We start from the raw sequence: 26,602 nt of genomic DNA on the forward strand, positions 1-26,602 counted from the left end.
TAAAGGGGATCCTTTAAGTGAAGAGAGTCCAGAAGTAACATAGAACAGAAAGGAACAGAGACAGTGTACAGAAATAGTGACTATAGGCAATACAGTGGCGCTAAATTCATATCTTTCAGTAGTACTCTGAATGTAAATGGGCTAAGTGCCCCCAGTCAAAAGCACAAGGTATCAGATTGGATAAAAAAGCAAGACCCATCAGTATGCTATCTGTAGAAGACTCATTTTTGACCCAAAGACACCTCTAGATTGAAAGTGAGGGGGTGGAAAACCATTTACCATACTAATGGATATCAAAGAAAGCTTGGGTAGTAATACTTATATCAGACAAACTAGATTTTATTTTTTTAAAGATTTTATTTATTTATTTGACAGAGATCACAAGTAGGCAGAAAGGCAGGCAGAGGGAGAGAGGAGGAAAGCAGGCTCCCCGCCAAGCAGAGAGCCCGATGCGGGACTCGATCCTAGGACCCTGGGATCATGACCTGAGGCGAAGGCAGAGGCCTTAACCCACTGAGCCACCCAGGCGCCCCCAAACTAGATTTTAAACCAAAGACTAATAAGAGATGAGGAAGGCCACTATATTGTAATTAAAGGGTCTCTCCAACAAGATCATCTAACAACTATGAGTATTTATGCCCCTAACATGGGAATAGTCAATTATATAAACCAATTAAAAGCAAAATTAAATACATTGATAATAGGGGACTCTTTTTTTTTTTTTACGATTTTATTTATTTGATAGAGATCACAACTAGGCAGAGAGGCAGACAGAGAGAGAGGAAGGGAAGCAGGCTCCCCACTGAGCAGAGAGCCCGACGTGGGGCTCGATCCCAGGAACCTGGGATCACGACCCAAGCCAAAGGCAGAGGCTTTAACCCACTGAGCCACCCAGGCGCCCCGATAATAGGGGACTCTTAACACCTCCTTCTGTGCAGAAGATAATCTAAGCAGAAGATCAACAAAGAAACAAGGGCTTTGAATGACACACTGGACCAGATGAACTTCATAGATAAAGTCAAAGCACTCCATCTTAAAGCGATAAAATACACATTCTTCTCATGTGCACATGGAACTTTCTCCAGAATAGATCACATACTGGGTCACAAGTCAGGTCTCAACCAGTACCAAAAGATTGGGATCATTCCCTGTGTATTTTTCAGACCACAATGCTTTGAAACTTGAACTCAGTCACAAGAGGAAATTACATGAACTCAAATACATGGAGGTTTAAGAACATCTTACTAAAGGATGAATGGGTCAACCAGGAAATTTAAAAAAGAATTTAAAAAATTCATGGAAACAAATTAAAATTAAAACACAACTGTTCAGAACCTTTGGGATGCAGCAAAGGTGGACCTAAGACAGAAGTATATGGCAGTACAAGCCTTTCTAAAGAAAGAAGAAAGGTGTCAGATATACATCCTAAACTTATAGCTAAGGGAGCTGGAGAAAGAATAGCAAATAAAGCCTAAACCCAGAGGAGAAGAGAATAAAGATTGGAGCAGAAATCAACAAAATAGAAACCAAAAGAAGAGTAGGACGGATCAACAAAACTAGGAGCTTGTTCTTTGAAAGAATTAATAAGATTGATAAACCTCTGGCCAGACTTAACAAAAATAAAAGAGAAAGTATCCAAATAAGTAAAATCATGAATAAAAGAGGAGAGATCACAACCAACACTAAGGGATCATGTTATAAGCAATTACATGTCAACAAGTAGGCAGTCTGGAAGAAATGGATGCATTCCTAGAGAGATATAAACTAACAAAACTGAAATAGGAAGAAATAGAACACCTGAACAGACCCATAACCAGCAAGGAAATTGAAAGGTTAATAAAAAATCTCCCAACAGGCAAGATTCCAGGGCCAGATGGCCTCCCAGGGGAATTCTACCAAAGACTAAAAGAAGAAATAATGCCTGTTCTTCTGAAGCTGTTTCAAAAAATAGAAGTTGAAGGAAAATCTCCAAACTCTTTCTGTGAGGCCAGCATTACCTTGATCCCAAAACCAGACAAAGACCCCACCAAAAAGGAGAATTACAGACTAATACCCCTGATGAACATGGATGCCAAAATTCTTACCAACATACTAGTCAGTGGGATCCAATAGTACATTAAAAGGATTATTCACCACGACCAAGTGGGATTTATTCCTCGGCTTCAAGGGTGGTTCAACTTCACATAGTAATCAATGTGATATGCTACATTAATAAAAGGATAAGAATCTCATAATCCTCTCAATAGATGCAGAAAAAGTATTCGACAAAGTACAGCATCCTTTCTTAATTTATTTTTTTTTCCTTTTTTTTTTCCCCTTTTTTTTCCTTTTTTTTTTCCTTTCTTAATTTAAACTCTGCACAGTGTAGAGTTAGAGGGAACATACCTCAGTATCAAAAGCCATCTACAAAAAACCCACAGCGAGTGTCATTCTCAATGAGGAAAAACAGCTTTTCCATAAGATCAGGATGGGATGTCTGGCATCCCCCACAGCAGGAATGTCCACAATTACCGCTGCTCTTCAACATAGTACCAGAAGTCTTAGCCTCAGCAATCAGACCACAAAAATAAGTCATCTGAATCAGCAAAGAAGTCAAACTCTCACTCTTTGCAGATGACATGATAATCTAGCCCAAAATTGCTGGAACTCATACAGGAATCCAGCAGAGTAGCAGGATATAAAATCAGGGCACAGAAATCAGTTGCATTTCTGTACACTAACAATGAGAAGAAAGAGAAATTAAGAAGTTGACCCTATTTTCAGTTGCACCAAAAACCATAAGATATCTAGAGATAAACCTAGCTAAAGAGGGGCATCTGAGTAGCTCAGTTAAATGTCTGCCTTCCACTCACATCACGATTTCAGGGTCCTGGGATCAAGACCCACGTTGGGCTCCTCGCTCAGCAGGGAGTCTGCTGCTCCCTCTCCCTCTGCCCCTCCCTGCTGCTCGTGCTCTCTCTGTCTCAAATCTTAAAAAGCCAAAACAACAGCAAAAAAAACCTGGAAACCAAAGAGGCAAGGATCTGTCCTCAGAAAACTATGCAACACTTATGAAAGAAATTGAAGGCACAAAGAAATAGAACATTCCATGCTCTTGGATTGGAAGAACAAATATTGTTAAAATGTCTGTGCTACTTAGAGCAATCTATATATTCAGTGTGTTCCCTATCAAAACACCATCAACTCTTCACAGAGCTGGAACAAATATAATCCTGAAATTTGTATGAAACCAGAAAAGACCCCAAATCACCAAAGGAAAGTTGGAAAAGAAAAGCTTGTGGCATCATCAAGGCAGTATGGTACTGGCACAAAAACAGGCACATGGATCAGTGGAACAGAATCGAGAACCCAGAAATAGACCCTCAAGTCTCTGGTCAACTAACCTTCATCAAAGCAGGAAAGAATATCCAGTGGAAAAAAGACAGTCTCTTCAACAAGTGGTGTTAGGAAAGTTGGACAGCCATATGCAGAAGAATGAAACTGGACCGTTTCCTTACACTATACACAAAAATAGACCCAAAGTGGATGAAAGACCTAAATGTGAGACAGTCCATCAAAATCCTAGAGAACACAGGTGGCAGTCTCTTTGACCTTGGCCACAGCAGCTTCTTGCTAGACACATTTCCAGAGGCAAGGGAAGCAAAGGCAAAAATGAAGTAATGGGACTTCATCAAGATAAAAACTTTTGCACAGCAAAGGAAACTGTCAACAGAACCTAAAGACAACAGACAGAGGGGGAGAAGATATTTGCAAATGACATTCAGATAAAGGGCTGGTATCCAAAATCTATAAAGAACTTATCAAACTCAACACCTAAAGAACAAATAACCCAGTCAAGAAATGGGCAGAAGACATGAATGACATTTCTTTTTTTTTTTTAAGATTTTATTTATTTATTCGACAGAGATCACAAGTAGGCAGAGAGAGAGGAGAAAGCAGGCTCCCTGCTGAGCAGAGAGCCCGATGCGGGGCTTGATCCCAGGACTCTGGGATCATGACCTGAGCCGAAGGCAGAGGCTTAACCCACTGAGCCACCCAGGCGCCCCATGAACGACATTTCTCCAAAGAAGACATACAATAATGGCCAAGAGACACGTGAAAATATGCTCAACATCACTTGGCATCATGGAAATACAAATCAAAACCACAATGAGATACTACCTCACAGCAATCAGAACAGCTAAAATTAACAAGTCAGGAAATGACATGTTGGCGAGGATGCGGAGAAAGGGGTATCCTCCTACACTGTTTGTGGAAATGCAAGCTGGTGCAGCCACTGTGGAAAACAGTATGGAGGTTCATAAAAGTTGAAAGTAGAGCTACTCTGTGACCCAGCAATTGCACTACTACTGGGTATTTACCCTGAAGATACAGAAGTAGTGAGCTAAAGGGCTCGTGCACCCCAATGTTTATAGCATCAATGTTCACCATAACCAACTATGGAAAGAGTCCAGATGTCTATCAACAGATGAATGGAAAAAGAAGATGTGTCATATATCTATATCTATATATAGATATAAATATAGATATAAATACAGTAGAATATTATGCAGCCATCAAAAATTTGAAATCTTGCCATTCAACAATGTGATGGAACTAGAGGGTATTATGCTAAGTGAAATGAGTCAATCTAAGAAAGACAATTATATGATCTCAGTCCTATATGGAATTTAAGAAACAAAATAGGATCATAGGGGAAGAATAAAGTCGAAATCAGGGAGACAAACCATAAGACTGTTAATTATAGGAAATAAACTGAGGGTTGCTAGAGGTGGGTGAGGGATGGGGTAACTGTGTGATGGCCATTATGGAGGGCACGTGATGTAAAACGAATAGAAAGGCTTTACTGGCCATGAGCCAGGGAACGTGCGTGGCCTCTAGAAGTCCCTAGAGGCTCCACAAAGAAACACAGCTCTTTAGCTCAGTGAGAATCATTTTGGATTTCTGACCCGCAAAATTGTTAAGATAATAAATTTCTGTTGTTTTAAGCCAGCAAGTTGTTGGTAATTTGTGACAGCAGCAGTCAGAAGCCTAGCCTAGATTGCTGACTCCCTTCTTCGAACTGGAAGTGCCACAGAACTGAGAGAAAATTACTTAAAAACTGTGAGGACCCTCCCAGGGGAGACAGAAGGTGGATCTGTGAGGTAGGGTTGACAACTTGGAGTGGAAGAGGCTGGATATACTGGCCTAGGAAGACTGTTAGGTTCTGCCTTCTTTTCCCAGAGTTGCTTTTTCCCATCTCTTCCACACCTTGAGGTCTCAGATTCCAGTGAAGGGAGATAGCTTTTGGAAAAGAGCAGTGCCTCCTTGAATTTGCCTGAAGGTTAGATTCATCCTGCAAAGTGCATCCCGTGGCCAGTGAGCCCAGAGCGAGATTCCTGAGGTACACTCCTCACTCTCCTAAAAGTTCCAGACACTGTTCTAGATACTGAGGATACAGTAGTAAAGTTTGTATCCTCAAGGGACAGTAAGTAGACAAGAACTACCCACAGGTACAATGGTTTTTAACTACTGTGGGAAAAAATCAGGGAAGAAAATCAAGGGCTAGGCTTTGGGAAGGAGCAGGTTTTTTGTTTTTTAAAAGATTTTATTTATTTATTTGACAGACAGGCAGACAGAGAGAGAAGGGGAAACAGGCTCCCTGCTGAGCAGAAAGCCCGATGCGGGGCTCGATCCCAGGACCCTGGGATCATGATCTGAGCCGAAGGCAGAGGCTTTAACCCACTGACCCACCCAGGCACCCCAGGAAGGAGCAGATTTAAATAGGGTGATAGGGAGGCCTCTCTGAGGTGCCATTTGAGCATGGTCACAATGGAAGTGAGGGACTCAGCAGTGAGTGGAGTGCTTAATGAGAATAAGATTGTGAGGCTGAGGTGTCAGCCATGGTGGATGTTCTGAAGCCAAAGCAGGCTTTGTTGAAGACTGGTGGGAGTTTGTTGGGGCTGATTGCAGGAGGGTTCAGGGGACGACGTGGGGAGCCCCATGGGCCATGTGAGAGTCTGGATTCCAGGTGTACCTTGGGGGTGGTGGTGGTAGAGAGTTTGTTGGAGGCAGTGCAGTGAGTGGAGGAGTAATGTGGTCTCACCTGGTGAACAGCTCAAGGGAGCCATAACGAGTAGCTGACAGGTATAGTCGAATGAAAAGAAAATGGCCCATTGACGGCCTGTGCTAGTGGAGCATAATCTGTGCTCGCAGCCTCCTGGGAGCATGGAGTAAGCATAATGAGTATCATCAAGGAAAGCAAGTGGGGACATGAAGCAGGAATGAGGAGACATACTTGGGGCCAAAGAATTCGGGAGATGGGTTGAGTAGCAGAATGGATGTTGCTAAAGAGTGAAGAAGTTGGAAGGTCAGGTCTAAGGATTCTGTGCAGCATTAGGAGGGATGGAGAGGTGAAAGATAGGCGGAGCGAAGTGCTATGGAGGATGGGGTAGAAATGTCAACATTTGTGTAATAGGAATCTCCAAGGCAGAGAGGAAGTGACCGGAGGAAGGGGAAGAAAATGTATGAGATTATAATAACCCAGAGTTTCCCAGAAATCATAAAAGAGGAAAGGTCTGAAATTTAAATAATGCTAAACACAACAGATGGAAGGAAGAAATCCCACGCCTAGACAGTACAGTAAAAACCTAACAACAAAGATGTAGAGAGAATTTCAAGTCTTTCTGAAAGACAAAGTCACAAAGGAATAAGGGGACTAGTATCAAACTTGACAGCAGTAATGGATCTAAGAGAGACTTTTTCAGGGTCAAAGTAAATAACTTGAAAAGCAGAATTGTGAATCCTGCTAAACTTATTTAAATGTAAAGTTGAAATATTTTTTTCCTTTAGCATAGCTGACCTTGGAAGGTTTTCCACACCAGGCTCCTGAGTGGAGGAATTACTTTTAGAGCCCAGGGGCATGCGGTAGAATCTGTAATGTGAGAGAGAGCACGCTCATAAGAAAGTGTTCTGTTGGCCAGAAAAGCAAGGGCTTTTAGGACTTTGGAGTGAGCAAAGATTTCTGACAGAAGACACAACACCAGAAACCTTGGAGGAGGAAATGGATAGAGGGGGTGACTGTGACTTTTAAGAATGTTCACCAGAGAGTAAAAAGGCAAGCCACAGGGTGAGAAAAGATATTTGCAATAATATGTCTGACACATTGCTTATCTCCAGAATTTTGAAGAAACGCCTCCCAAGTCAGTAAGAAAAAGTTAGGCAACCCCATTAGAAAAGGGGCAAAACATCTTGAACAGTTAATTTACCAAAAAGGATGTCTGGATGGCTAGCAAGCATATGGAGAGGTATTAACCTCTGCAATCATCCAGAAATGGCAAATTAAAACCATAACACAGTGCTCCTGCACACCCCCCAAAATGGCTCAGTGAAAACGATGGACAGTACCAAGTGATGTTGAGGTGTGGAACACCTTGGATTGTTGGGCCCTGCTGTTAGGGGATATAAATTGATGTGATTTTAGGAGATTTGGCAACCCTTACTAGAGGAAGAATTATGTACATATTCTACAACTCTGTGAACCAGTCCTAGGCATACAGCCAACAGAAATACATCTCATGTTCACTTAAAGATATGTTCAAAAATGTTCATGATGGCACTGCTTGCTTGTCATAGTCACAAACTGGAGTTAAACCAGATGTCCAAAAATAGAGGGGATAGAGACATTGTAGTGTATTCACCCAGTGAGAGTCTGTAGGGACCCGTTAGTGTTGTGTGTCGTGAACAGTGTTGAATGAGAGAAGCTGGACACAAAACATGGCATCCTATGTTCTCTTAATACCAAGTTTAAGAACAGGCAAAACTTACCTAGGGGGCTCAAGGTCATGGTAGTCGTTAGTTATGGGAGAAATCATGACTGACAGGAGTATGAAGAGGACACTTGGGGTCTAGGGCTGTCCTGTTTCTGGGTCAGGGTACTGGTTATGTAGATGTAATCATTTGGTTCAAATTTCTTGATTTTGACGTTCATGATTTATGTATTCTCTTTGTAGTACTTCAGTAAAAAGTTGAATAATAGTATGATAGGTGTAAGAAAGCAACCCATCTCAATACCAGTCCAGAAGTTAATTCTGGCTAATGCCAACATGGAAGACAAGTGAGGAAATGAGAGGCAGTACAGAGCTGAGAGAGATGGGAATGTTACAAGTCTAAGTAGTTGATGGGCAAAAATAAAAACAGTTGTAGGTTCTAATAAGTTAATGGAGTAACTGCCAGAAATGTAAAAGTAGAAAATATATCTTTAAAATATACTGTGTTGATTAGGAAAGGTTTGAAGGCAGTTAAGAAAGATGATACTTGGGGCGCCTGGGTGGCTCAGTGGGTTAAGCCGCTGCCTTCGGCTCAGGTCGTGATCTCAGGGTCCTGGGATCGAGTCCCACATCGGGCTCTCTGCTCAGCAAGAAGCCTGCTTCCCTCTCTCTCTCTCTCTGCCTGCCTCTCCGTCTACTTGTGATCTCTCTCTGTCAAATAAATAAATAAAAAAAAAAATCTAAAAAAAAAAAAAAAAAAAAAAAGAAAGATGATACTTTAAGTCTTTCTAAGAGGAATTTCTGAGGTATCCGTGGTGGCTCAGTGGGTTAAGCGTCTGCTTTCGGCTCAGGTCATGATCTCAGGGTTCTGGGATCAAGTCCCGCATCGGGCTCCCTGCTGGGGGATGGATGGGAAGCCTGCTTCTCCCTCTCTTTGCTGTTTATGCTCTCTCACTCGCTCGCTTTCTCTCTCTCAAATAAGTAAATAAAATCTTGAAAAAAAAATTTCTGAGGCGGGTGGTCCAGTGCTGGTATCATTAGAAACCCAGCCGCTCTGTCATGTTATTCTGCTATGTGCAGCTTCTGCTTCAGAGGCTCTTCCCTCTGGGTTTAGGATCCTGAGCTGTTTGGTTACACCTGCATTCAAGTGACAAGGAGGAGGAAGCAAGGAAAAGGAGGGACATAGCCCTTCATTTTAAGGAAATTTCCCAGAAATCATACATAAGACATCGCTTTGCTTCTCTTTGGTCAATGATATGACCATACCTAGCTTTAGGGGAGCCAGAAAATGCCTTTTAGCAGGGTTGCAAGGTGTCTAGCTAAAAATTGGGTTTCTTGGGGTGGCTGGGTGGCTCAGTCAGTTAAGTGTTTGCCTTCAGCTCAGGTCATGATCCCAGGGTCCTGGGATTGAGCCCTGTGTCATACTCCCTGCTCAGCAGGAAAGTCTCCTTCTCCCCTTTCCTCTGCCCCTACTCGTGATCTTTCTCTCCCTCTCGCTCACTCTTTCTTTCAAATAAATAAATAAAATCTTTTAAAAGATTTTAAAAAATTGGGGTCTCTAAGGAAAAAGGTTAGAATAACTTACTGGGAGACAAAACGGGGGGGAAACAAATCCTCTTTTTCTTCTCTAGTCTACGGGCACTCGCCACTACATGTGTGTAGGTTTTTCTCACACCATCCAGTTCTCTGACACCTGTTGTACAATTCCACTCAATTCTAGCACAGTCTACCTGGAAGTACCATCAGATCCCACAGGTTAAGGTCTCAGTCCATCAGAACTGGCCCAGTTCCAAGTCCAGGTTGTTTCCTGTGCTTGGGATCACCGGCTGTTAATCAGAGGTTCCTATGATCCCTCCTTGGACTTGATAATTTGCTAGAACAATTCACAGAACTCAGGAAGACCAGTTTGTCAAGAAAGGTTATAACTCGGCAACAGTGAGATGGAAGAGGTACCAGGTGGGTATAGGAAAGGGGTGAGGAGCTGCCCTCAGTCATTCCAGCATTTTGGCACCTCCATGTTTTCACCAACCTGGAAGTTCTCCAAAGTTCCCATACTGCAGGGATTTTTGTGCAAGCCTCCATAAGTAGGCATGATTGATGAAATCATTTAGCCATTAGTAACTGAACTCAGATTTCCAGCCCTTCTCCCCTCTCCAGGGGTTTGGTGTTGGGCCGCTGTAAGTTCCAACCCTCTAATCACATGGTTAGATCTTCTGACAAGCCCCATCCTTTGTGACTTTTTAAAAGTCACTAATGTAAACTGAGGTTGTTGAAAGGGGTGTGTTGGAAATAAGACATTCCTTTTGCTTTTAACACTTAAGCTATTTCACGAACCAAGGGCAGAAATGCAAGGATAACAGAAGATGCTCCCATCACTCATTACTGAGGAAATTACTGAGGGACTGTGTGCCAGGAATTTTGGACAAGGCCAAAATACATATTTCTTTTTTTTTTTTAAGATTTTATTTATTTATTTGAGAGATGGAGATCACAAGTTGGCAGAGAAGCAGGCAGAGAGAGAGGAGGAAGCAGGCTCCCCGCTGAGCAGAGAGCCCGATGCGGGGCTCGATCCCAGGACCCTGGGATCATGACCTGAGCCGAAGGCAGAGGCTTTAACCCACTGAGCCACCCAGGTGCCCCCAAAATACATATTTCTTATTATTTTTTAAAAAATACATATTTCTTATAAATCACAGTACTGAAGACAGCTAGGAAACTGCCATACCTAAGAAGGGAAATTGAGGGCAGGAAGTAAAAAAGAACAACTGAGAATTGGTAATTAGAAAACATGAGATAAGGAGGCTGAATTAAGGACAGCTGGAAAAGTGATTAAAATAACTATAAATGGGCTAAAATTCATTCATCAAAACTCTCAGATTGGAATTTTCTTTTTTAAGATTTTATTTATTTGAGAGAGAGAACATAAGTGGGGTTTGAGGAGGAGAGGGAGAGGGAGAAGCATGCTCTCCGCTGAGCAGGGAGCCTGATGCGGGACTCAGCCCCAGGACCTTGGGATCATGACCTGAGCCAAAGGCAGATGCTTAACTGACTAAGCCACTGAGGCAACCCAAGATTTTAGAGAGAGCACATAAAGGAGGGGCATAGAGAGAGGGAGAAGTGGGCTCCCTGGTGCACCTTGGTCCCATGACCCTGGGATGATGACCTGAGTCAAAGGCAGACACTTAACCAACTGAGCTACCATTTTTTATTAGATTTTCTTTAAAAAACAAAAACAGCTTTATATTCAGTAATGCATCTGTCAAGCAGACACAGGTTAACCCTGAGGGAGTGGTAAAATGTGACAAGCGAATTTGTTATTCAGGGGAAGTCATTGATTAGCCCCCCCCCCCCTTTAACCTACCTATAGAGTCAGTTTAACGCGTGTTGTGGCAGGAGAACAGCATAAATTGTGTTCAGCTCTTTTATTAGTGAGGGCCACCTTGTAAATTCTGAACATTTTAAGACGATCTTCTCTTCCTAGTGGATTGTGCAAACCTTTGTGTTCGTGCTTCCAAAGTTTTTTGTAGAGCAGGCCTTACTTCCATCTCTCTCTCTCTCTGACTCTGTCTCCCTCTGACTTTACTTGCCCGAGGTCTCTAATTCCTGGTTAACTGCACCATGGCCCCCTTTTGAGGCTGCCTGTCCAGAAGTAGAAGAGGATAGTATTCTTGAAGCGGAGATGTGGGTACATGCAGACGAGGGTTGACAGCATTGGTGTGGGGAGAACACAGCTTAGGGTGTTGTGAAGGCAGTGAGGATTCCAGTAAGAGTTCATTGTTACCTTTTTCTTTTCTTTTCTTTTCTTTTCTTTTTTTTAAGATTTTATTCTTAAGGGACGCCTGGGTGGCTCAGTTGGTTAAGCAGCTGCCTTTGGCTCAGGTCATGATCCCAGCGTCCTGGGATCGAGTCCCACATCGGGCTCCTTGCTCGTCAGGGAGCCTGCTTCTCCCTCTGCCTCTGCCTGCCATTCTGTCTGCCTGTGCTCGCTCTCTCTCCCTCTCTCTCTCTCTCTCTGACAAATAAATAAATAAAATCTTAAAAAAAAAAAAAAAGATTTTATTCTTAAGTAATCTCTACAGCGAATTTGGGGCTCAAACTCACAACACTGAGATCAAAATTGAATGCTCTACCAGTAGAGCCAGCAAGTTCATTGTTACCACTAGCCAGCCAGTTCATTGTTATCTTAATGATAATGCCAGGTGCTAGACTCTGGTTACTTGAGGTCATCCCTAAAGGGTGGGTTCGTCTGCAGAGCAGCTTTCAGCCTGGAGAACATCTGAGAAGCATGCAGAGGTCAGTGGAACAAGGAGGACAGGCATGAGTGTGTTACAGGACCTGGATCTTGGGTTCAGGGTATGTTCTAGTTGTGACTGGTAAGGACTAGATATGCCCAGAAGCAGGAAATACCTGGGTGGAAAGCTACTGAGAGACCAGAGGCTTGACCAGAGTGTCTTTTAAAGGAGCAGAAGCATCCTTTGGAGTTGTAGCCTCTGTTATCAGAGTGTTTGTGGCATGAGACCCAGTGAGGTCTTGCCTCAACTAATCTGTACCCTGGAGCTTAAGATGTTTCCCACCTGCAGTGCCCCAGAATGTGTTCTAAAGCTGCCTGATGACAAGTGCCAAGTGCCCAGGCGTTTCCCAGATAGTCACTTTTCTGCACAGAGGTCTTTTGTCTGTCAAGGGTGGAATTTAAGAAAAATTTGGTCTTGTGGCGTATGGGTGGCTCAGTGGGTTAAGTGTCTGACTCAGTTCCAGCATGATCTCAGGGTCCTGAGATCAAGATTCCACCCCCACTCCTGCTCTGCATTTAGTGCTGAGTCCACTTGTCCCTCTCCCTCCCCTTCTGTACCTCCCCCCAACTGCTAACTGGCTTTCTCTCTCTCTGAAATAAATAAATGTCTTTAAAAAAGAAAAAGTTTGGGCGCCTGGGTGGCTCAGTTGGGTAAGTGACTGCCTTCGGCTCAGGTCATGATTCTGGAGTCCCAGGATCGAGTCCTGCATTGGGCTCCCTGCTCGGCAGGGCATATGCTTCTCCCTCTGATCTTCCCCCGTCTTGTGCTCTCTCTCTCTCATTCTCTCACTCTCAAATAAATATATAAAATCTTAAAAAAAAAAAAAAAAAAAGATTTTCTTTCTTTTTTTTTTTTTTTAAAGATTTTATTTATTTATTTGACAGACAGAGATCACAAGTAGGCAGAGAGGCAGGCAGAGAGAGAGAGGAAGGGAAGCAGGCTCCCTGCTGAGCAGAGAGCCGGATGCGGGACTCGATCCCAGGACCCCGAGATCATGACCTGAGCCGAAGGCAGCGGCTTAACCCACTGAGCCACCCAGGCGCCCCTCTTTTTTTTTTTAAGATTTTGTTTATTTATTTGACAGAGATCACAAGTAGAGAAGCGGAGAGAGAAGGGGAAGCAGGCTCCCCGCTGAGCAGAGAGCCCCATGTGGGGCTCGATCCCAGGACCCTGAGATCATGACCTGAGCCAAAGGCAGAGGCGCCCCGAAAGATTTTCTTATGTAAATTTTCAAGCATATAAAAAGACATCCTTATGTAGTCATCATTGGATTTCTTTTTGACTGAATTTACTCTGAAAACTACTGGCAGTATTTTCTAGAACCATTTTAAACAAATGTCAAATAAAATTTTTCTTTGTTTCCTTTCATTTCAACCAGAAATGTCTGTTTAAGGAATTGACAGATTTGGTTATGGCTTCTGTGGATATTCCCCTTTTGTGTTCAAAGAAGTAGAATGTTACTAGTGAACAGTTAGTAAAAAGGGGAGTGTTAAATTATATGCGTTGAGGTTCTGCATGTTAGAATTCGTATTTCACTATCTTATAGTACCTGTCAACAGACCTGAGAATGGTCTGCCATATCAGACTAGCCTCGGGTAGCCTTCCTGCCTTTATCACCATGGACAGGTTTCCAATGTGTGCTGAAGTCACCTGTGTGGTGGAAGAGAGTGCCCTTGGCTCTGCCGAGTCTCACTTGTTGAGGTTATCTGGATTCTTGGACTTTTTTGCAGCATGAGGATGAAGCTCTGTGAAGCAATTACTCTTCAGGATTTGAGAAAGGTGCATTTCCCTTTGGGAAGGAGAGGCGCTGGGGAACCCTCTTTCCCTCTCCCTCACTGTGACGTCAGAGTGTGGAGCAGAACTCAGTTCCTGGTGCCTAACTTAAACCCCTGGATAGTTTCCTGATGTCTGTCCATTGCAGGTGTGGGTGCAGGGTCACTCCTTATCTCTGCTGCCTCGTTTCACTTTCTTGTAGAGAACCCTGGTTGAGATCAGATCCCTTAGGTTGGGCTTGCTGCTGGGGCATATCATAATCATATTCTGTAGTCTAAAAATAACCCCAAATCAAGAAGGAAAATCACAGTTGTACATATTTGAAACAGAGCAGAATGATCCACTTTCTTCTACATGTTCTTATACAGATTTTAGTAGAAAATTGATAAAAAATCATACCAACTTAGTGTTTGGGATAGCACTTGCATTTATTAATCAGAAAGTTGGTATAAATCTAAAATAAGATATATTGTGAAAAATATTGAAACATAAGTTTGAAACAGAGGTTACTCACATTTGATAAATTTGAGGAAGCAAAAACAATTCTCCTTGAATAGTGTAGTGAAACCAAACTACCATTTTCCTGTTGTAGTATACTCAAAGCCAGCTGCTCATTTCGGGTCAAGTATTTTGGGGATTTTCCTCTCTTATTGACATTTTTCTCTGTCTTTCACGGGTAACTCTTATTAGGGAAGCTTATGATTTATAAATCAAATCAGGATGCCCTAAAGACCAACTTTGTGGTTTATCCTACTGAGAGATTGGGTGGGCGACCACATGAATGAATGAGACCAGGAAGACCAATTAATTTTTTTACTCACTTAAGTAAAATTAATCTTGAAGTAGTATGACAGTAGGCCTTTGGCAATTTATTTTAAATAACTGAATATGGAGAACATTTATTTCTTGAAAAGAGACCTAAGGCATTCTGTAGGGCTTGCTTTTTGCAAAAAGTCAGTAGCGTTGTCTCTGCTTCTCTCTCCCAGATCAAGTACTGCGCCTAGCAGAAATTTTCCTACCTCTCCAACATCATCAGCAAGTCCCTATTCCTCAGTGTCTGCCTCTCCCATTGCAAATGGTGATAGCACTAACACCTCTGGGATGCACAGCTCCGGTGTCAGCAGGGGGTAAGAGCAGGCCCTTTCACTTTGCTTCCCTCCCTCTGAGTCCTTTCCCAGCCTGTGTCTGGAGAGCTCTTCTGCTGCAACACTAAGCCTAGTGGGATTAGGCTTCCCCTTGGGAGCATGCTGCATGTGTTTTCTCTCTCCATTTCATACCCACCGTAGAGTATGTCTCCTACTTCTCACTTACATTGCTTGTCCTTAGATGAGCTGCTGTTATGCGCACAGCCTAAGTCACTGGTGATCCTGGGGGGGATCACCACTTTTCGTGTGAAAGGATGGGCTGGCTGTATCACAGCACAGTAATAGCTCTGAGGGAATGGTTCTCAGCTGTGGGGGATCCCTGCCTGTTTCCCCCTCCTTTGTACGAGCATCTCACGAGCGTCTGCCATGTAGCACAGACTGAATGGAGGAGGAGGAGGGTGAGGTGAGAGTGTGTGTGAATCCTTATGCACAGTTAGGACAAAGTGTGGCCTGGTGAGTGGTAGCAGGTGTGAGCTCTTAATCTTGGTAACCACATGTTCTTCCGTGAAGTCACGTGGCAGTTAGCCTTCTAGAGGGAAACACAGTTAGCATTTGCCAAAAGCCTGAGAGTAGAGAACTCAGATAGCATTTCTCCCCTTAAGGATGTGCTTACCACCTGCTGTCGTGTCAAATCAGGGGCAGGGGTGGGAGAAGAGGAGTGGCTGGAGGGCTGGCGAGGGGTGTAGGAAGAACTCCTATCATGGAATTATTACCAGATAGGGATTGCAGAGGCCCTGGAGAAGCCTCACAAGGTTTCCTGAGGGCTTGTGCACAGCACTCGCTTTTATTGCTGGTGTGGGTTGTGTTTTCCAGTGGATCTGGCTTCTCTGCTTCGTATAATTGTCAGGAGTCGCCATCTTCTCACATTCAGCCTGGGCTCTGCGGACTTGGAAACCTGGGGAACACCTGCTTCATGAACTCCGCTTTGCAGGTAGAGGGGAGAATCGTCATCTCAGTAACACTGCTTCATCACAGGACTGGGGCGTGGTTAGGAAAGGCATGCTAAAATGTTGGGGGGACCCTTTACCAGGGATCCCTGCCTACCCTTTGTTAGTACTTCAGGAATACCTGTCAGGGTACCTCCCACTGGTTAGTACAGAATGGCCTTATCGCTGTTAATGGCCCTGAATCAGTCCTGGGGTTGGTTTTACAGTAAAAATATTTTGAATTTTGTTGGCCACTAGGGATGATCTCCCCAGAAAATATCGATGTACTTGCCCAATTGGTTTCTGATGGGATGAGAATTTACTGCGCCAATGATAGCTGTCTAATCTCATGCCCCGATTGTGCAAAATCCAAAAGTCCTTCCTTTGATACTTCATTTGTTTGTTGATCAAATATTTATTGGGGACATACTGTGTGACCATACTGTGGTGGACATGGGCTGGAGTTAGAGTCCAGCTACAGAGTTAGGAGGGCAGAGTTCCCAAGACTGCCTTCACTTCTGATCCCAGCTGCAAGTTTGGGAGTCCCCAAGACTGCCTTTGGTTTCAATAATTTGCTATTATATTAAGTATTAACATTATTTAAATCAACAATTTTTTATATTTATATTTTTAATTTTAATAAAATAACATTTAATATTTTACATATATTTTAAATAAAGATGTTAATTTTTTTTAAATTAATTTTATTTAAAATAAATAAAACTATTATATTCACAGTTGTGGTTTATTATAGTGAAAGGATACAAGTTAAAATTAGCCAATGGTTGGAGCAAATCAGGAGAGTCCAGGAGGGTCCCCAGTGTGGAGCTTCTGTTTTTCTCTTCCTGTGGAGTCAGGATGCATTATTTTCCTGGCATTGATGTGTAACAGTAAGCATGGGGTATTGCCAAATATGTAGACTCACCCGAGCTTTGGTTTCCAGAATTTTTATTGGTGGTTTATCACGTGGCATGATTAATTAATTGCCCAGGTGGTTAAACTCAGTCTCCAGGTAGACTAATACAGTGTGACCCAAGCCCCCCACCCTCATCCCCTGCTCCCCACAGGCCACGGTGGTGGTTTTTCTGGAGTGGCTGGTTCTCACCCTAAGATGACAATGTGTGGCCACCACCACCTCAACATGAGATTCTCCACAACACTGGAATCACCACATTAGATTCTCCAGTATGACTGATGACCTCCAGACAAACAAAGATATTCCTGTCAGGGATAACATTCCAGGGGTCACCAGAGTACTTTCCAGAAGCCAAGGACAAGGGGCACTTGGCTGGCTCAGTTGGTAGGGCATGTGACTCTTGATCTCAGGGTGGTGAGTTCAAGCCCCATGTTGGGTGGAGCCTACTTAAAAAAAAAAAAAGATAAAAAATTGTACAAGTACAGAAGCCAAGGGCAAGAGCCAGCCTTTCTCTTTGGGTAAGGCGATGCTTTACTATACATAGAGACTCAGTGGTCAGCAAATGAGACATGGTTTTTTGTACTCACAGGACTAACAATCTAACTTTGAAGTTTCATGGAGTAGAAAGGAAAAAATAAAAAGATATGTAAAAAAATAGGTGACTCTTAGGTTTGGAAATTATTTTTTCCCACTGTGGTGAGATGGGAAGAGCAGAGTACTGAAGAAAAGAAACTTGAGATTTGGCTTTTCATGGGTAGGTTTTTCTCAACTCTTTGTATCCTCAATTACCCTCAACTGTTAAATGAAGATAATGATAATGAGGACGTCTATAGCTCTACATGTAAATTTCAGGAAAAAAAGAAGATTAAATTCCATCATTTAAGTTTTTTTTTAAGATTTTATTTATTTATTTGACAGAGAGAGATCACAAATAGGCATAGAGGCAGTCAGAGAGAGAGGGGGAAGCAGGCTCCCCACTGAGCAGAGAGCCCGATGTGGGGCTCGATCCCAGGACCCTAAGATCATGACCCGAGCTGAAGGTGGAGGCTTAACCCACTGAGCCACCCAGGCGCCCCACCATCATTTAAGTTTCTATCTCTTAATGCTAGGGAAAGAACAAATGAAACCCAAATGAAGTGGGAGGGGGATAATAGAGAGAAGAGCATAAATTAATGAAATAAAGGGGTGATTAACACTGTAGCCAAATGTGATTCTTTGGAAATAAAAAAACAAAAAACTCATAAAATTGCCATAAGTGCTCAGGGTAACTGATGAAGAGGAAAAGAGAGAAAATATAAATGATTAAAGTTAGGAATGAAAGAAGAATATCACTACAGACCCTGTAGCCATTAAAAAGATTAGAGGATAGTAAATTAAACCAGTATTGCAGTTTATGTTCAGTAAGTAAAATCTGAATACAATTAAATTAAGTTTTTAAAAAATTTTAAAAGATGTGAACATAGTGAAACATCTTTATGCCAGTAAGACAATTTAGATGACAAGTTTGGACAAGTTGCTTAGAAAGACATAATTTATCAAACTTACACAGGAAGAAATAGAAAATATGAATAGTCCTGTATTTGTTAAAGAAATTGACTCAGTGATTAAAAGCTTTACAACAAAGAAAATTCTTGTTCTAGATGGCTTTATTGGTGAATATATTCAAGGATTTTTTTTTTAAGATTTTATTTATTTCTTTGACAGAGAGATCACAAGTAGGCAGAGAGGCAGGCATGGGGGAGGGGGAAAGCAGGCTCCCCACTGAGCAAAGAGCTGGATGCGGGGCTCAATCCTAGGACCCTGAGATCATGACCTGAGCCGAAGGCAGAGGCTTTAACCCAGTGAGCCACCCAGGCGCCCCATATTCAAGGATTTAAAGCAAGAAGTGATACCAATCATATAAACTCTTTCAGGAAATGGGAAAAGAGGGACAACTCCTTAAATCATTTTACAAGGCAGCATACTCTGATACCAAAAATTGACAAGAAATCCTTTTTTCCTGAAATTTTATTTATTTATTTATTTTTAAGATTTTATTTATTTGACAGAGAGAGAGCACAAGCAGGGTGAAGTGGCAGGCAGAGGGAGAAGCAGGCTTTCCACATAGCAGGGGGAGCCTGATGTGTGACTTGATGCCAGTACTGTGAGATGATGACCTGAGCCAAAGGCAGTCACTTGACAAACAGACACACCCAGGCGCCCTCTAAAATTTTATTTTTAAGTACTCTTTACACTCAGTGTGGACCTTGAACTCACAACCCTGAGATCAAAGAATCATACGCTCTACCAACTAAGCCAGCCAGCACCTGCAACAGGAATTTTTTAAAAAAGGAAAATTTTTGATGGTCATATCTCACTCATTATTGTAGTCATAAGTAATGTAAATGAAATTTTAGCAAATCAAAGTCAATGATGTTTAGATGAAAGTGTAGAACAAGTACGATTTGTACCAGGAGAACTGTTAGTTTGACACCTGAAAAATTGATGTGTGTCACTTAGCCAGGTCACAGAATAAAGGAGAAAAACCATATGACCATCTCAGTAGATGTAGGAAAAACACTTGGTAAAACTAAGTTTTTGAATTTGAAGAGTTAAAATTAGTATGTACACACGCATACTGATGTTATTATTTTTTCTACTATCTTTCCTGATCTTTTCCCACATAATGTTTCAACTCTAGTAAGACATTTTGCCTTCAGCTCATTTATATTTTATCTTCCCATGAGACAGTGGAATGTTGTAATCAATTCCAGTTAAAAAAAATAAATATCATCTCATGGGGCACCTGGGTGGCTCAGTGGGTTAAAGCCTCTGCCTTTGGCTCAGGTCATGATACCAGGGTCCTGGGATCGAGCCCCACATCGTGCTCTCTGCTCAGCAGGGAACCTGCTCCCCCCCCCACCTACTTGTGATCTCTTTCTGTCAAATAAATAAATAAAATCTTTTTTAAAAATCTCAAAATTATGATGATAAAAATTAACCATCCTTCATTGAATAGAAAAGTATTCTATTGGGCACTTGGGGCATTCAGCTTTTGCCCTCTGGTAGTTATTTCAGAGACAGTTCTTAGACAGTGAGCGTGAACCCCAACACCATGTCCTTGGGAGGTTAGCTGCAAGGCAGGCCACCAGCCTGGGCTTCTGGGAGGCTGTCCCTTACAGTTGTGAGCCTTGTGGAGAGTCTGCGGAGAACTTCATTTTGTTGGGAGTCAACCCTCATTGGCCCTTAATAACTTGGTTATCTTCATCTCTGTGTGCTTCAGAAGGGGTGTGAGCTCTGATCATGTTCTCTTTCAGTGCTTGAGCAACACTGCACCGCTGACTGACTACTTTCTTAAAGATGAATATGAGGCTGAAATCAACAGAGACAACCCTCTGGGAATGAAAGGGGAGATTGCAGAAGCCTATGCAGAGCTCATTAAACAGATGTGGTCTGGAAGGGACTCGCACGTGGCACCTCGCATGTTCAAAGTAGGTTGCTGTAGATACTTCCTTTTTTCCATTTTGGGGAGAGTGATTTAGTGTTATTCCAGTTGCATTTTGGGGTTAAGATGGGGGTCTGAGATGAAAAGCCCCACACGAGGAGATCCTCCTTTTCTGTTGACCAGGTATTCAGCACACGGTTACTCTAAGCGACCTCAGCCCCCGCCTGTGGGCTGGGGCTGCCGCAGAGGGCATTTGTAGGCTGGTTGCTCAGAATGCTGTGTTCTGTGGTGCCAGTCTTGAAGTAGGAAACATCCTAAGCCAGAGTGTAACAATTCACTTGAATTTCCGGTTTTATCTGAAGGGTACTCCCAGGTTCTCTGAGCCTGGACCCTACACCCACTGTGGGCCGCCTAAGTCAGGAACTGGGTTGATACTCCAGGAGTGTGGTGTGAAAGTCAGTTTTCACTTGGATCCCTCAGCTAGGAAGAGTGGGTGAACTGCAGTGGGCTCTTGGAGCAACTTGGGTTTTCCCTTGCCTTAAATATTTTTTCCTGTTGAGGGGAAGGATCTTGCCTTCATATTTTGAAATCTGAGAGACCCTGTTTAGCCTGCATCAGTAGAGTTTAAGGAACCTTCATGAAGCTTGTGGTAGGAAAAGATAGGCTGATTTTTCATTCAAAGGGGAGGGGGGTCATAGCACCTTGGCTCAGTAAGAAAATTTAAATGGTTTATTGAAATTAAAAACTAATTCTTTTTACCCCTGTGGTCACATTAATCCATGGGAGATACGTGCAAATTACTGTCCCCATGCCATGAAGTCAGAGACTAGAATCAGGTGATGATACGTCAAGCTCAAACTCACGGAAATGAACAATTGGAGGACCATATTTAGGTATTAGGGGGAGTGCAGAGTTTCCTTGATGATGGACGTTTTTCCTCTCTGCACTGTCTCGTATGGCAGCCAGGCAGCCCCTAGCCACTTGAAATGTGGTTCGTGTGAGCAAGGAACTGAATTTTTTTATTGTATTTAATTTTAATTTCAGTAGTCACATGTGGCCCGTGGCTCTGGTACTGGGCAACACAGGTGGGAGAGCATGGATCCTCCAACGTCAGGATTCATTGGAACCTCTGGGGGGGCTTGTTAAACCCAGACTACTGGATCTGTCCTCAGAGTTTCTGATTCTGTAGTTCTGCATTAGGCCCAAGACTGTGCTCTCCTGGCAAGTTCCCAGGTGATGCTAGTGGTGCTAGTTGGGGACCATGCTCTTGAGGATTGTAGATGCAGAACAGTGCAAGGCAGGCAGTCATTTAAGGACAGGGGGGCTGTTAGGTACAGGAGGATTCCTCTGGCTGATGCAGATGCCGTTTGTAAAGTTCTCGTGGAGATTCTGAACCAAAGAAGGACATAAGAGAGGGATTTGTGTCGGTACTTGCAAGGTGTTTCCCCCTTGGGGTGCCCCCCTTCACTTACTCTTCTTTTAGGGCAGTGGCCCAGGGGCCAGGTCCGCTGTTGTCCTGGCTTTTGATCTGAGCCCTCTCTCTGGCGAGAACTACTGGCCTCCTTTAGGCTCTGAGGAGTTAATTGGGCCACTTGGCCAGATGATGTTCTCCCTTACTGTCCCAGCTGACCCTGCAACGTTATTTTTGATGGCAGGTTCTCATCTGGTTCTTTAAATCTTATGCCTTCTGATGTGATTGCTTTTGTTATAGACTCAAGTGGGACGTTTCGCCCCTCAGTTTTCTGGCTACCAGCAACAGGACTCTCAGGAGCTGTTAGCCTTTCTTCTGGACGGTCTGCACGAAGATCTGAACCGAGTAAAGAAGAAACCCTACCTGGAGCTGAAGGATGCCAATGGGCGGCCAGATGCGGTATGATGTTGAAGATCTTTGAACAATAACTTTTCATAGAAGTTGCCTCCTACCGAGAGTTGCAGGGTCTTTGAGTGTTGGTGCCAGGGCTCTGGTTGCCCTTTGCTGTTGATGACATGGACACAGGCTCTGGTAGAGAAATGCATTTCGGGTCAGAAAGAGGCAAACTCTAGTTACTCCTAATTCTTCTGCTTGGGGCTCTTGAAGTCAGTGTCCGTTTATGGAGTGTAATTCCATTGCTGAACCAGAAACTAGGGCAGTCTGAAAACCAAAGTGACTCTAGTATGGGCCTTGGGAGTGTCGCTGCTCTCATTAAAATACATACATGATTATTAAAATAGTTTGTTGTTAACATTATTAAGGCACTGATTTTTTTTTTTTTAAGATTTTATTTATTTATTTGACAGAGAGATCGCAAGCAGGCAGAGAGGCAGGCAGAGAGAGAGGAGGAAGCAGGCTCCCTGCTGAGCAGAGAGCCCGATGCGGGGCTCCATCCCAGGACTCTGAGATCATGACCTGAGCCGAAGGCAGCGGCTTAACCCACTGAGCCACCCAGGCGCCCCAAGGCACTGATTTTTTTTTTTTTTGCCTCGACTTTCTGATCTATAGAAAGGGAATTTGGTATTTAACTTTACCCTATCACATTGGGCTTAATCATATGAAAACTTTAAAGTTGTATTTATAGCTTGAAGGAAAGACTATGAGTTGAGTGAATTAGCTGAACTATAGTATGAATTAAAACCTCACTGCAGGGGTGCCTGGGTGGCTTAGTGGGTTAAAGCCTCTGCCTTCGGCTCAGGTCATGATCTTAGAGAGCCCCGCATCGGGCTTGCTGCTTGGTGGGGAGCCCGCTTCTCTTCCTCTCTCTGCCTGCCTCTCTGCCTGCTTGTGATCTCTGTCAAATAAAAATAAAATCTTAAAAAAAAAAAAAAAAAACTCACTGCAGGGACTTTGGATCACTGAACACCTTGGAGGAGGCAGTCTTGCCCTCGTCAGGTCCATTTGCCCCCAGTGCTGTCAGGGCTGTCCGGCTCCCATCAGAGGACACATAGATGCCTGTATGCCCCACAGTCCTACATGAAGACTTTGTTAATTGTGGGAATGGGCGTGGAGCTGGCATCTGATAATGAGAATGGTCTGCTGAAAGCAGTCCCACCCCTGGCCGGACCTGGATCAAGTTCTTTGCTATAGAGACTGCCTCACGGTCCAGCTCAGATTCTGTTGTGGATCATTCCGGAGGAAGGGGTAAACAACTCAGGTGTGTTGAGAATGTCTAATTTATCTTTATCCTTCCAGGTGGTGGCGAAGGAAGCCTGGGAGAATCACAGGTTAAGGAATGACTCTGTGATTGTGGACACGTTCCATGGCCTCTTCAAATCTACTTTGGTTTGCCCAGAATGTGCTAAGGTTTCCGTTACCTTTGACCCATTTTGCTATCTAACTCTGCCACTGCCCCTAAAGAAAGATCGAGTCATGGAGGTCTTTCTGGTTCCTGCTGACCCTCGCTGCAGACCTACCCAGGTAAGGGGATCTGCACCCTAATGGCACCCCTCACCGTGGGACTCTGAGTGTGGCTTCTTCTGCCAGCTGCCTCTGAATCCCTGTGGCACTGGCCTAAGTGTGTGCCCTTGGCGTCCGTCAGACCTTTGTGTGATCCTCTGTCACTCAGGGAAGGTTGTGAAGGTCCTCTGGGCTTCTGTGTCACTCCCCGCCCCTGCTCCATTCATTCAGCTAAGGTAATATGACTGATCTGCTGAGTGGTCCTGGCATCTGAATGCTGGGAGGCAGCAGCAGGGTACTTCTTGGTCAGTCAGCCCAGAGAGTCTACTAGAACAGAAGGCCAGATGGATGGCATGGCCACCGGGTCTTAGTGTCCTGCCCTGCTGCAGGCTTACTGGAGGACTCTACTGCTTCGTCTTCTGGCTTGCATTTCTTCACCTCTTACAGATGCCATTATGTGGCAGTCTGTAGAATTTTCCACCATTCCTTAAAGGAGGTAGCGGATGACTGCCGAAAGTGAAGAATGAGACAAAGCAGTATATAGGAGGGAAAGAGATGGCCGGCTCCTGTGCTGCTGCCCAAATAGGGAGGAGGATGCTGAGGCAGAGGACTTGCTGTTTGCTCCTGACCACTCCTCAGGGCCCTGACCACGTGTGACTCATAAGAGGTCATCTTGTGCTCTGTGATGCCTGCTTCAACCAGCTCATCTCCTACCCTTTGCTGAGCACCTTTATCACCCCTCCCATCTTTCTTTTTGCAGTACCGTGTGGTTGTGCCGCTGATGGGGGCCGTGTCTGACCTGTGCGAGGCTCTCTCCAGGCTGTCTGGTGTTGCTGCGGAAAACGTAAGGCGGGGTGGTCAGTGGCGCTCAGCCTACTGGGGCCATTTCATAGTCCTTGGGAGTGTATTTTCAAACTTGTAGCCATGTTTAGGGGGTAGTTCTTATTGGCCAACACAAACATGATTATGTGTGGATGCCTCAGACCTCCTGGCCCGTGCTCACTGTGCACACTGCATCTGAGACTGTCCCTTCAGCACGGGGAACACTTTCTCCTCCATTGATGGCACACTAGTCATGATCAGAGGGCCAGGAGTAGGGCTCTGCTCTTAGCTTTCCTGCCCCTTTGCACATGACCTTTTCTGTAGTATAAGAAGCTGGAAGTTCTTTCCTACCTGTAAGTCTAGAGTGACATTACGATGTTCTTGATAGAGACCGCGAGAGAGGGAACACAAGCAGGGGGAGTGGGAGAGGAAGAAGCAGGCTTCCCGCTGAGCAGGCTCGATCCCAGGACCCTGGATCATGACCTGAGCTGAAGGCAGATACTTAATGACTGAGCCATCCAGGCGCCCCAGAAATCTTTATTTAAAAGCAACTCCCCTCACTGGGCTTTCTGCTGAGGCTGGCCCTGTGTGGAGGTGGGGAAAGTGAAGATCCCTTCCTCCATCCTCCTGTATGCTCTGAGTCCCTCCCTTGTCCCAGCGCGAGTCAGTGTCCTCGCTCAGCCCCGCTCTCCTGGAACCCTGCTGGTTTTAGGCGGCTGTATATTTGGGGTTTGGTGTGTTCAGCTATGTGCTGAGGATGGTTTCGAGACTCTTCGCCCCGGGGGACACTCCAGAGGTTTCTGGATGACTACCAGTCTCTGGTCAGCACTCATTCCTCACCATCCCTACCACTTGAGGGCAGATCCCATTGTAAACCTCAGGACAGATGTTACCAGCATGTTTTCTGCTGGGGGCAGTCACGTTGTTCTCCCCTGGGCCTTGGCCCCTGAGCTCTGGGGCTGGTGGCCTGGCGGTCTCTCTGGAGGCCACACTGGCAGCACATCGTTTTCATTTGCTTCTGGGTTGTACGTAGAGGCTTTTAACCATCCTGTAATCTTTCTGTTGCTGTTGATTCTTAGATGGTGGTCACAGATGTATATAATCACCGGTTCCACAAAATTTTCCAAATGGATGAAGGTTTAAACCACATCATGCCTCGGGATGACATTTTTGTGTGAGTACTCAGTGGTTTCTGCTGCAGGGTTGAAGAAAACATTCTAGAGGCTTTGCCTTGTAGGTGTCTCCAGAGCAGAAGATCTGGTAGTCAGTGCTCAGGTGGATTTCCCCTGACTCCCTGGCGTAAGGGATGGATGTTCAGAGAACTGTGGGCAGCCGTTAGTGCTAAGCACCTCCTGGCACTTCAGAGCTGGGCATTCCAGATAATTCTCTTTAGCACGGACATAGCCTTTTGTCAATAGTTACTACCTTTTAAGAAGACCTGTTTAATGGTTCTACAGATGGACTTTCTGCCAGAAATGCTTTTCTCAAGAAGAGTTAGAGCTGCGCAAGGGGCCATGGGAAGTTGAGAGGAGAAGGGATGTGGTACAGGCAGTCGCCCCACGGATAGGTAGTTTAAAGAGTGACAGGGAGGGTTGATACAAATAGCCTTTTCCCATTCTAACGTTCTGTAAGCTCTGAGACTTAGTTTTCTCATCTGGGTGGGGATAGTACTCCATCAGCTCCAGAGGCCTCCTGGACCCCTTCCAAGTCCCCTTACTTCAAGGCCCTGTAACTGTGTCTGTGTCCCTCTCTCAGGTGGGGTGGAGTGGAACATGAGCTTGCCCGAGCTCCCTGACAGCCACTTGCTTGGGGAAGCTCAGATGTGGACCACACCGATGCTTTTTCTCCCTCATTCCCTCTCACTGGAAACTTGAAGTTTTTAGGATCGTTTTGGTTTGTGTTTTGGTTGAGGAATGCAGTACGCAAAGGAGGTCTTTCCTTCCCTTTAAGTTTTCGGGCCTGCAGCATCTAGATCACTCTAAACGGAGTACTTCTTGACCACATCTGAGATCCCGGTTCTGTTCACACTTGTGCACACTGCCTCCCTGCTCACAGCCATCTTCGCTCACTTTACAAACAGAGGGCACCAGGGCTCATGCTGGCCATTGGACTAAGGCTGTCCATTTCTGAGCCGAAGTCCTGAACAGCGTCTCCCCTCAATTCTAGAAACCAGTGTTTGCACACAC

General features: G+C 44.2%; 1 protein-coding gene across 3 annotated transcripts in view; it reads left to right on the forward strand.

Moving 5' to 3' along the window:
* Nucleotides 1-26,602, forward strand: part of USP4 (ubiquitin specific peptidase 4) — a 52,940-nt gene that overhangs the window by 14,805 nt on the left and 11,533 nt on the right. For 2 of the 3 annotated variants that reach the window (XM_047694070.1, XM_047694072.1), the window contains exons 7-13: nucleotides 14,800-14,940; nucleotides 15,772-15,889; nucleotides 20,097-20,270; nucleotides 21,936-22,094; nucleotides 23,391-23,615; nucleotides 24,355-24,438; nucleotides 25,496-25,590. In XM_047694070.1, coding sequence (XP_047550026.1) covers nucleotides 14,800-14,940; nucleotides 15,772-15,889; nucleotides 20,097-20,270; nucleotides 21,936-22,094; nucleotides 23,391-23,615; nucleotides 24,355-24,438; nucleotides 25,496-25,590 — 996 coding nt within the window. The remainder of the gene's footprint in view (nucleotides 1-14,799; nucleotides 14,941-15,771; nucleotides 15,890-20,096; nucleotides 20,271-21,935; nucleotides 22,095-23,390; nucleotides 23,616-24,354; nucleotides 24,439-25,495; nucleotides 25,591-26,602) is intronic. The other variant, XM_047694071.1, reaches the window with a different exon arrangement.

The sequence above is a fragment of the Lutra lutra genome, chromosome 1, assembly GCF_902655055.1.
Source record: "Lutra lutra chromosome 1, mLutLut1.2, whole genome shotgun sequence".
Classification (NCBI taxonomy): domain Eukaryota; kingdom Metazoa; phylum Chordata; class Mammalia; order Carnivora; family Mustelidae; genus Lutra; species Lutra lutra.